The sequence below is a fragment of the Pseudoliparis swirei genome, chromosome 21, assembly GCF_029220125.1.
Source record: "Pseudoliparis swirei isolate HS2019 ecotype Mariana Trench chromosome 21, NWPU_hadal_v1, whole genome shotgun sequence".
NCBI lineage: Eukaryota > Metazoa > Chordata > Actinopteri > Perciformes > Liparidae > Pseudoliparis > Pseudoliparis swirei.
Window position 1 is genome coordinate 11,193,054 of NC_079408.1, and position 12,069 is coordinate 11,205,122.

The 12,069-nt window shown below is 41.7% G+C and overlaps 1 protein-coding gene across 2 annotated transcripts in view; it reads left to right on the forward strand.

Moving 5' to 3' along the window:
* The window catches only part of LOC130211647 (zeta-sarcoglycan-like), a 27,914-nt gene extending 16,701 nt beyond the window's left edge, over window positions 1-11,213 (forward strand). For both annotated transcript variants that reach the window (XM_056442531.1, XM_056442530.1), the window contains exons 4-8: window positions 3,346-3,433; window positions 4,850-4,972; window positions 5,275-5,347; window positions 10,254-10,377; window positions 10,501-11,213. In XM_056442531.1, the coding sequence (XP_056298506.1) occupies window positions 3,346-3,433; window positions 4,850-4,972; window positions 5,275-5,347; window positions 10,254-10,377; window positions 10,501-10,692 (600 nt within the window). In that variant the 3' untranslated portion in view covers window positions 10,693-11,213. The remainder of the gene's footprint in view (window positions 1-3,345; window positions 3,434-4,849; window positions 4,973-5,274; window positions 5,348-10,253; window positions 10,378-10,500) is intronic.
* The last annotated feature ends 856 nt before the right edge of the window (window positions 11,214-12,069 follow it).

Consider the following 12,069-nt stretch of genomic DNA (forward strand, 5'->3'; position numbering starts at 1 on the left):
GAAGATTCCTAAATGAGTGAAATGACCCGGAAGTATGAAGTGGCAGCCATGATGAAAGCTGTTTGAAGTCTGTAGATGCAAAATAGATTAAATAAAATTTCTTTTTCCAAAGGAAAGGAGACAATGACGTCCCACAATTCCTTGCGGTTGCAGCATTTAAAGCGACTCACTATTCTGCCGTCATAAACATCTGCTGACGTTGTTCATGTGTACTCTATGGAAAGGTTGAGAGATGTTCAAAAACCTGTTTTGGACCCGAACCCTTACTTGAATTGTGCAGCGTTGACTCCGTGTGTTGCAAAGAAAGTCGCTAAATGACACAAACACCCGCCTGCCGTCGAGTAAGGGCTGACTCTCTTTTCCTCCATCCTTACAAATTGTCCTCCCTTCGATCTTAAACTCATTTTGTTCTCCTTTTAGTTAAAAGAAAAGCGGTTGGAATAAGACGGGCGGTCGTCTCTTTGACTCTTCAACCACGACCCACGTTGCTCTCCTTGTGCAGCCGCTTGCAGTTAAACTCGCCGAGTTGTCTGTCAAGTCTGACAGGTGGATGGATGGATGGAATATTTCATAGATAATTTTCTCCTCACCCTGGGGGCTTCCCCGATGCGCGTCTGCTCATCTATCCATCCATCTGTCAGCTTTTAAACCCGGCACAGAACACCTGAATTGCTTTGGCAAAAAGGAGAACGAAGAAGATTTGACAAGACGACCTCGGTGTCAAATGTCACGCGTATTATTTTACTATATAATTATGCATTGGCTCCAACTACACATGTGAAAGCCACAATACTACTGTTAAATTCAAGCAGATTAAATCATTTAAACGGTTGAAATTTCACAACCAAGTGGCTGTAATTTCATAACTTCTTGTAGTCTATCACACTCACGAGATGAACATTGCATTCATGAGTTACAGTGTTTGTGAAGCTAAATGTTTGAGCAGGTATTTCTTTCTTTTCACGTTCCTCACACAGAAACTGCAACCAAGAATGATACAAGTCGTACTTGATCCGTACTAGGTGAAACTGTCAAATAGTTTGCATCAGACATTCTATGGAAAGGAATATTTATCTTGTTTGTGTCCAACTGGATATGTTTCAATAAACTGAAACATTTTCTGTTTCTCTTAAAGAAGCTTTCCATTTTTATGGATTGCCACAAAGTATATTTAACCGATCCGCAAGTGTATCAACGGTGAATCCATGCAGACTCCGGTCAGGAGTTAAATGGAAGATAAATTATTCAGTATACATTATTTATTTTCGCAAAATTCACATTCTATCTTTTTGAGCTAATGCATATTTGATTTCTGGTAAATGTTCTGCAAACACCTGAAGAGAATACACAAAGGAAACGCATCTTGGGATTTGACTTGGAATAGCTCCAGCTTTGCACATACATCTGGAGAATAATGTCGGCGGCCGTCTCTGGGATGAGCGACAGCTGAGCCAAAGCAGAGCGGCGGTGGGCGGAACACGGGGGTGGAAACTGTAGGCTGACACAAAAACGAATCATGAGCACATGAGGTGGGGGGGGGGAGATAATCAGCCACGTATGATCATTTAAAAAAATGACGGGACAATTATTTTCTAGTTTTGTAATTTGAAATCAAGAGAACTTTAAAATTGCATCTTTGAATTAGACACTCAGCCGCGCCACATTGACCAGATACAGTTAATCAAATCTGCTGTGCAGACTGTTGGCTCTCTTATTGTCTTCGGGGGCCCTGACTAATCTATTAATAGCATCATCAGATGCAGGTATGAAACTTCTCCCTCACCGAGTCTCCCCTGCTTGGTGATGCACGACAGACGACTGAGCAGCAGTCTGCAGATGAGGGCTCAAGCATCCCCATGTTTAACGCTCTCCGTTTAAAATCAAAGCTTATTTGCAGCCGCAGTGCCCCAGAGACCTGAGCATCCAAACCTGCGAGATCCAGTTTAATTTGACAAATAGTATTACATTGCAAAAATTAAGTATCCCGGAAACCATGTTTCAAAACGGCCTGTGCCCTGCATCGGAAGAGACCTACTAAGCGTGCCTTAGCTCTGCAATTTATTTTCTTCATTATATTTATTTGTTCAGTTTAGTATGCAGATTAACTTCTAGTACAATCACAAATAATTAATATTCAAATATATATATATGCAAATATTTGGTTTAGGATTACATTTAATTAAATCCTGAGCAGAGCTTTTTATCTGTGCTTTAAAAAGTCTGCATTTTATTCGCTCGCATGAATTCAGTAGCATCAGAGGTTGCTTTGTTTCTGACCGTTTCATCAACTCAGTGTGCCGAGCTCTTGTTTTCAGCTGTGGTCCTATTGGCTGTATGCAGGGAAGCCTCCTTTGCCTTCCAGCAGCCGTGGTAATCTTTCAGTCCGACAGGGGCCACTGCACCTCCAACAACGGGCTCCATTTATCTGCATTCATTCTGATCTGCGCTTGACCTTCCTCAACGGACACAGTGACTAAAACGACTTTTATGTGATCTCAAGTGTTCAGAGCAACGGGATCTCGGTCACGCCCCCCAGGAAACCTTTTGAAGACCTGTACAATCTTTAAAGGGATGCTTTGAATCAAAAACTCCAATTACTTCATGATCCTGAGCTTCCTGGAGAGCTTATTTTCAAAATGCACGTTTACATTGGGAAGGTGCAAGGAGGGAATGAAAATAAACCAAATGACCTCTGCAAAGCTATCCCCAACATAAGCTTGAGAGAATGTGCTACAATCTGACGCTTAATTTGAGAAAGCATGACGTTAATTAAACCTAGTCGACTGCATCGGGGGATAACTATTATCTCATATTTAAAACAAATGCTGTAGAGCTCGGTATGTCCAGTGAAGTCGGAGACTCCTACACCTGTCACCTGGTTGTTTTAGTCTTAATATAGTTTGATTTAATGTTTTTAATCTAGCAGTACAGTACAGCCTGCTTCGTATTCATGCGGTTGCACTTTTATAGATGCAGCATTGACTCTCGATTAGCCGCTTCGTACGGGGATTTAAAAGATAATTGAGTTATCTTGAGTTGCAAGAGCACACTGGAGTAGATTTGGCTTAATTGGCTTTTCTACAACCTGTTTGGCTGCTTGTGCTTCTTGCTCTCTTGGACTTTGTTATAGTGGTTGGTACATCCTAATTATTATTTTGATACAATGTTATCCAAACCAATACAAATTATATCCGAAAGTACAACAATAAGTACTGAGTTCACGCTAGTGGCATAATGACAACCCAAAAAAAGTTGGTAGGATCCCAATGTAACATATTTCTTGTCTCTTCTCTCTTCCCCCCCTCTTCCGGTCTCACTCTTCTTCCACATCCATGCTTCCCCTAGGATAGCTTGTTGATCTTGGGCTCGGAGAAGAACGTAACGCTGAATGCCCGAAACGCCCACGGCCAGCTGACCGGTCGGCTCACAGTGGGTGAGTCTCCCTCGTGACCACCATGGTCCAGTTGGAAGCTGTTTTATTTGAGATCATGAATCGCCACTATCTGCTGTGGCATCTGCGGTGTGGCCTGAAGGTAGTTTTTATTATCTTTTTTTGCCTTTGTGTAATTTAATGTTATGTTAATTAAATAATGACATAATTGTCTGGGTAACGTTCATTTACGCTTGGGTTCAGCCGTTATCTCCGCCTCTCTCTCTCTGTACAAATTATTAACAAGTGATCTTGGATTAAGCCAGCCCTGACTGTAAATTGCATGATCAGTCTTATTTTGTTAATGACTGTAATCAAGATCAGCAGAACAATTCATCTTAAAATTCTCTTTAATGGTCTCTGTGCCTTCAGAAAAGACTGTAGTGCCTTCCAGACGCTAACCTTTGAGGTTCTTATTAAAAGGGCAATGGATTCTTCTTATTATTATCAAGTTTTACCATCAGTCAGCCCAAATTACCAAAGTCATTTACATGATTAATGACCACTGGAATGCATATGACATGCTTATTAACATTAATAGCTATTGATCTCAGCCGACATAAGTTGAGAGTTGATACTGATTTGACAAGACTGGTGATATGACACTTTTTTGTCACGCTTGACCTTCCTCCAGAAAATTAGTGCCTGCTTTTGTCAAAAGTGCATTTTGTCTTAAATTAGATGGAACTTGGTGAGAATAATTAAATCCCCCAGCCGTCGCAGCCGGTGGATGAATGGAAGAGAGGAAACGAGAGCGCGAGAAAGGCAGACGTTAAAGGTTTCTGCATTCACATCTGGAAAAGCACCAAAGTCTGGAGAACAAAAATTAATATTCCTCACCAGATTAATTATTTGTCTCCATCCCTTGTGATCCAGCTTTGTGAGGCGCCTTCATTTGCAGAGCATGAACTACAGTATTTCAGATTGCCCAAACATAGTTTTCCAAAGCTGATTTTCAAAGCATAAGGCAACCTTTATTCGACAGCACCGTTTGAAAATATAACATTATTGTTGGCATTGCAGATTATAAAACTGTTTATTCAGTTTTAGTTTATTTGTATAGCCCAATTTCACAAATTACAAATTTGTTTCGGAGTGCTTTACAATCTGTACACATAGACATCCCTGCCCCAAAACCTCACATCGGATCAGGAAAAACTCCCAAATAACCCTTCAGGGGGAAAAAAGGGAAGACACCTTCACCTTAGCTGGAAATCTGTTCTTTTAATGCTTTTTCATTATCAAACTACAATATACATTTAGTTCTTGAATTTTTCGTGAGATATTGAACAATGCTTCAGAGCTAAACAAATATTCTTAGCGTCCAAGTCCTGCAATTGTACTTCCAGCACCTCCCTGGGTATAATCGTTGTTTGTAGTATCATTGAGGCGCCTACCTGGATGTGTCCCGCTCCGCAGGACCTGATGGCGTGGAGGCCCAGTGCCGGAGGCTGCAGGTACGGAGTCGAGACGGAAGCCGACTGCTGTTCGCTGCAAATGAGGAGGAGGTCGTCACGACAACAGAAAGGTTCACCGTCACAGGTAAATGTGCTGTGCTGTGCTCTCGGTCTGAAAGGACAAAACAAAAACATTCCAAAGGAAACCACAGCCGCCTTGAAAGTGGGTCTCAGTCTGGGGTATTTGGATGTTTGATGGACGGCTTTTACACCAGATGAAACGAAGCAAACGGACACATTTTCCCCGAGTATGTTTTAACCAAATGGCACTCTGGGATAGCTTCTTTTACTGCACTATAGATGTCGCTCAGCGGGTGCCAAGCATTCAGCTTCAATACCGAGCATCCTCCATTTTCTGATTTCTAAAAGTATACACATTCTCTCCAGGCTCGGAAGGTGCCGTGTTCGGACATTCAGTTGAAACTCCCCTGATCCAGGCGAAAGCTTCTGAAGACCTGAAGTAAGTTCACCCTCATTGACTTAACATGCATTCATTAAAGCTTAATGTCACATGTTCATATCCTGTTGAATTAAAATGAAGAGCTTGAAATGATGATGATAAATGTTCCGTGGCATTTCAAAGTCAAAGCCTGCACTGAAAAAAAAAGAAAACGTGGCCGTAACCATTATTCATGAGGATAATTATTTTCAAGCACCCTCTTGTAAACTCAAGCATCCACCGGTCGGCTCGTTATCGCGCACATTTAAAACTAGACTTGACCATCATTTTAATTTCACACCCGAGGGGTGAGCTAATCTGTTAGTTATTCCCTCTTGTCCGGAATGGATTGAAGCGTTGAGAGCATGGCTGAAGTTACTAAGGTTGAGATGTATATTAAACTCATATATAACACTCCCAAGCACGTGATGCCCACTGCACGCCGCCCGAGGCTCCGAGCCCAGTGCCGGCCCATTAACGAGCCATAACGAGTGGGTTTGTTGTCCACCTTACTGGTCCTGAAGGGAGGGCTGCGATCAAAGTTGGCAGAAAAAGCGGTGTTCTTGCATCTAATTCCTCTAGTGATAGGAATACTAATGAGGTTCCCTTTAAAGCAAACACACACACACACACACACACACACACACACACACACAGGCTCAGTTTAGGGGTGACCATCTGCAATGTGGCCAACGAGAGGAAACCGAACAGGAGACAGTCGCTCCAACCTCATGTTTGCTTTATTGGCAATTTTCTTCAATTTAAATTAATATTCTGTCAAATACATTAAATTTACGCATTATTAAAGTTTGATTCAGTTTGTGTTTAATTTAATAAATATCGCATTACAAAATATATTTCTTCAGACTATTTTAAAAAATTTACTTTCCTAACAAATGACTGAAAAGCTTTGAAACCAGCAGATGCTTGAACTTTACTGTCGGGGCTACAAAAAAAATCCCTTTAATCTTCACCCAATTTATAAAAATAAAAAAAGTAGAATAAATACAGTTATAAAAATTTAAAAAAGCCTAATGTAACAAATTATTGTGTGGGCTATTAACGACATGAATTCAAGTCAAACATTTGTGCTATGTTGTTTTTCTTTCTTCACAGAGGAGTTGTGTTAACGCGCTGCCGTCACTGCAGCGGCACTCCACCTGTTTAATGTCTTTCAATAATATTAAATAACTTTTGCAGAAGCACATGCAGACTATCCTATGTACACATGTTGAAGTATGCTCATCAAATGTTGTAACAGTTCATAAGTAATCAGGATTTCTGTTTACCGGATTAAATATTCTCAAAGTTACACTTTTAGAGACCAAAAACCCAGATGGTGCTTGCATGACCCATCGCTTGCTGTGAGAAGCAAACAGACAACTGAGCGATCTTGCATTTACAGCAGTCAGTTAGGTTAGGATAGTAATTTATACTGGAGAGCACAATAGAGTAACTGTCTGCATATTAATCTATATCCCTGTTTATTTTTGTTTGACATAAAGATCCAGAAAAGCATCCCCATCTGTAAGAGCTCCCTCTTTTCCTTTTAATGTCACTAAAGCAGATGCTTTTTCATCATAAAGCCAGATGGTAAATTATGACCTAAAACTCATTAATCATCCAATATGACGACATCATACCATAAATTAGGGTGGCAGAAGACAAAAATATATATTATTATCAGAAAAAGGAAGTCTTCATATCATTATTTCTTTCTCTTTTCCCCTCTGATGGCACAGCTGATTCAGGTCTTTATTCGGCTTATTATCAAGAAAATGTAAAGATTTCTTGTAAAACTTCAACATCTGTGTGCAAAGTGGAAATTGCATCTAGTTGTGCATGTTTCTATATGATCAGAGGCTTTCAGCCACACATTGCCCGTATATCTCTCCACCAACCTGAAAGTCAATTTCCCTCTTGAAACCACTCGCCGCCTGTCTGTAAACCTCTCTAGATGATTAAGATACGGCTGGGCTCGAGTCCATGTTGCCCTTATTTTCCTTTTTAAAGAAACATCGTTATCTTTGTTGTGTTTAATTTCTCCAAGCCGACCATAACCTGGGAGAAAAGCAGAGACTTAATCAAAGAAATCCACATGGCATTGAAACACAAAATGATGCTAAATGTTCTGCAATAAACACTCCATACAACTAAAATGTACTACGAAATTCATTTATGTTTTTGGTTTATAAAGTGTTTTATTAAAACAAAAATGCTCACAAATATTGGGGGTATTAAAAGTTGCCGTCTTCCAAACTGATTGTTTTCATGGCGATCGATGAATCGTCTGAACTCCTAAAGTTCAGTTTGCTTCTTTGAGTGCCGAAGCTGAACAGTTGAGTTTGATTAATAGTTGTGTTGCTCTCCTGCGTTTCATGTTGTGTTGTTTACTCCCCACTTCATCCTCTTTGTCGACTGTACGCACAAGAAAGTAGCAGACGTGTTTGTGTGCGGTGACGTATGAGTAATTGCACTTGTGCTGAGGAGCGATGAAGAATAGAGGCCTTGATGAAGAATGGAGGCATTGATGCCGAGCTCTCTCAAACGAGGGCAGTGCTGTCAGAGGATGTGGTTGCCATGTCCTGCTCGCGGCCTTCAGTCGCAGCTCTGATCCCTCGCCTGGCACGGAGCTCTCTAAATCCCCTCTGGTGCCGAGTTGGAGCGCCCATGTGGCTCTGAGGATTCGTGTTTTGGCTCCTTAGCCAGCTGCCCACTCACTCTGATAATAGTAGCAGCCCTACAACCAGCAATTGCAAACCCTAAATATGAAATTATTTCTGTCAATTACATAATGGGATCATGTTGTGTGTCAGCCTGGGGGATGGTGCTCTGATTCCTGATCCTGTGGTCTGCCTCTTGGCTCCTCTGGTTTGTCACTGGGCGTCTCACCCATCCCTCTGTGGGTCACATCCACAGCAGGAGTGGCTTCTATTGTTTCAAATGTTGACCGTTGCGGAGAGAAATGTTTGTTCTGTTGTTGTGACGGTCTTATTTGGCCATGAGAGAACGGTTTGGACTGCAGAGGAGATGACATTTCATAAAGATACCGTGGAAATAATTGGTTTACGGGTTGGGAGGGAGTCTCATTGAGCGTCATACCGTACATACATAGGTCATCTCCATACACGGTCAAAACTCTTCATGGACATTGGTTTCCTTCACAGAGCAAAGGTGGAGTGTAAGAGGATTGGTGGTGAACTCCTGATCTGTCTCATTGCAAACGTTAGTCCTTTTAAAGTGTGCTCTCCATTAGCTCTGCAACTAATAATTATATCGTTATAAGATTTATTTTTACTCTCTTGTATCAACTTCCAGAACTTCAATAAAAATCCATTATTGGTTGGGCTGTAGGACGGTTTGTAGTGACGCCGTCTAGTCCAAAACGGGCTTTATTTTTAATGTTTTCAACCAAATATATATTTATATATTTTTATATATTTATACATGTGTTTATATATATGCAGAATATAGCATGTTCATCCAAAGCATATCTAAGAGATAATAAGGGCAGTTGAAGAATAAAGCAAACAGCAGAGCAGACATCTTTATTTCTACAGGTCACAGACACATGGTCTCCAAATTGTATCTTCTGAAAGCCGATTTTAAAGTCAAAGAAGCTTTTTAGGCAGATGAAATTCATTTGTTTTTTTTTCTTCCTTATTACAATAGCGCATAATCCAAAATGCGTGTCACTTTCAGAGGATGTGGCGATTTCTAGACGGCTCCTTAAAGTCTCCCATTTAAAATTAATTGAAATCGGATTTGGGGAAGATGGGGTGAGAAAATCAATTTGAAACGGTTGTGAGTTATGAAAACAAATTCCACATTGATTGGCTTTTGCACTTATCTGTTCCTGTGTGAACAAAGAGTCCACGGGAGGAAAATGGAAATTGCTTCAGTGTTGCTGAAAGGTCAGATCAGCTGTTGAGGAGCCGCACGACAGCGACTTGAGCAGGACCAGCAGCTGTTGCACCACAGGAAGTATGAGCAACACTCGAGATGCATCTAATAAAGTCAATAAGGTTTATTTACTCATTCCTTGTGATGCGCATGACCAGCTGTTGGCCTTTAATCAGTGCTGCTTATCTACCTTAGTCGTGGTGGCTCCTTAAAAAATCTAAACTTCCATCCACTGTAACATCGCCCGGTGGAGGGAATGGGAACCTTTTTTTTTTAAACGAAACATCTCACGGCAAACTCACTTTTTCAGCGCTTGCGTGCATTTTGACCCACAAACTGTGAAATAAGACTACTTGGGCTAAAAGTTTACAGCCAATTTCCAATAATATAATAAAATCTACAGTCTAGGAAAACAAAAAATAATATTGCCAAGTGACATCCCTATCAACTTCTATTTTTCTATCATTGATTTAGTTTCAGTAGATGTGCTACAGCAAAAACACTGGCATGATATGGATTCACAATACAGGAATATATTTATATATAAAAACATAACTTTTTAAGAAAATAAACCAAAGATGTATCTCTAAAGAAGAAACACGTTTGTAAACAATATTCAAAGCACATTATTATGCAGCCCAGATTTCTTTTAATTATATGTATGTATATGTTTGTATGTATATGTTTCATTTTGCACATCTTGCAATTGTCCCTAGTATTCTGTTTTAAATGTCTGACCTATAACAGAACTTTGTGCACATGGCTTGAAAAGTACTCTATAAATCAAAAAGATCATTAGCATTATGAAACGATATGAGTTGAATTTCATCATCCGGCCCCAAACAAGTAGTGAGCTGGTCCTGAACTATGAGCTGAATAACAATCAATATAACCTTGAACTGACCTCGGCTCTTCAATCACACTGGAAGGCAGACTTTTAGTTCTGCAAACATCCTGAAAGGATGCACACTCGTGATTGATGAGCTCACGCACTAAATCTGTTGGTTTGTGCTCGTTTCTTCAGGCTGGAGTCTCCGACAAGGACCTTAACCATGGAGGCCCCCAGAGGGGTGGAGGTGAGCGCTGCCAAGGGCCCCCTGAAGGTCAGCGGGCGGAAGGATCTCCAGCTGGAGTCCACAGAGGGCGAGGTGAGGAGGCTTCAAAGGGAGAACTTCAACTTGTGTGCCCGTATTTATTTGGATCTTGTTTAGCCGTTAACGTGGTTAAAGAAATATTAATAAAGATTAATTTGGTGACGTCGTCTCTTCCAGATACTTTTAGATGCCCAAACCATCCAGCTGGGTCGCCTGCCGCTCGGCGTCTACACGGAGTCGCCCAACCAGGCCTCCGGCGAGCAGGCCGTGTACGAGGTGTGCGTCTGCCCCAGCGGCAAGATCTACCGGGCCCCGGCCGAGACCAGCTCCACCTGCCAGGCCATGAGCAACATCTGCCTCTGGAGCTGACCTGGGAGCAGTGTTGTTGACGGAGGACGTCTCTAACATCTGCCTCTGGAGCGGCGGAGCTGGAGAATCCTCCGTCGGTACAAAGTTGAGCGCAGCCCGGCGGCGATGGAGCTCGAACTCTAAAACGTGCAGATCGGAAGAACCCGAGTGTTCGGCCTGCGGCGAGCGGTAGCTCTCTGAAATCAGGAATATCGAATAACGGGAACATTTCCCACTGTTAGTCAGAGGACGCGCCCTTTATTTTTCTACGTGATTGTAGACATGCAGTGACTATTTTTAAGATTCCGAGGGTAGATGAGAAGAGGAACAAGGTGCCTTCGGCTTTGAAGGAACTATTGAACCCGTCTGTCATCAGAGAAATCTTTTTAACATTTGATGTAAGACGAGTAAGCACAATTCTGTCATGTTTGAGAAGAAAACAATGCATTTGTTTCTTCTATTTAAAATAAGCAATAGATCGATAGATGAGTTTTTCTCCCGTTTCCAGCTATTTAATTTGAAATAAAAACTGTTTTTATGCGGCTCACGTTGTACTCTATTGGCACCAGATCACCGAGACGCACGCGGTGTTGAAGGTCAAGGTTCCCAGGACTCTACGGTAAATATAATTTCTCTTAATAATGTTGAGGCTACAACCAGCCGGTCCACTAGGACGTGTTCTGGAGCTGAGCAGCAAACCACATGGTCGTCATCGGCAGATGGAGTTTGCCCAGTTGATGTCAAATTGCCAGTTAAAATGAACACGGTTCTGAAGCTGTTAATCTTATATGATCAACATGGACGAGGAGAAAAATAAAGAACTACAACTCCCATCTGGGATATCTTAAAAGGCTGACTAAAAGTAAAAAAATATTGAATAGTGTTTAACATCAGTTTGAATTGATATTGTTTTATTCAGTAAATTCTTTTGTGATGAGGTCCACTTTGTGCTCTTCCCTCCGAGGCGCGGCTCCAGAGGCTGGCTGACCGTGGCACTGCAGCGGAGAGGGAGGCGGGCGGCCATGTGTCAGGTCTGCTGGGGGGGCAACACCTCGCTCCTCCTCATCCTCGCCCTGCAGCAGACGGGCGTGTTTGGTAGGAGCCTCGCTGGCCTTCTGACAATTGTGCCGCTGCCTTGTCCAGATGTTCTTTATCCTTCAAAGAGGCTCCATGAGAGATTGCGAAAATACACCCACCGGAGTTCATTAAGAACGCCGCAAGGTTCACCCCAGATGCCCAAATTTCATGATGCCACATTTAACATTGATCCGTTCCTCCCAAATAAAGTGATAAAATACCAAATCCATTGTATTGTTGCATTTCATTTAAACTTTTACATTATTTAGTCCAATCGTGGAGATTAATTGAATTCCTGCGATACACACAACCTAGAATGTC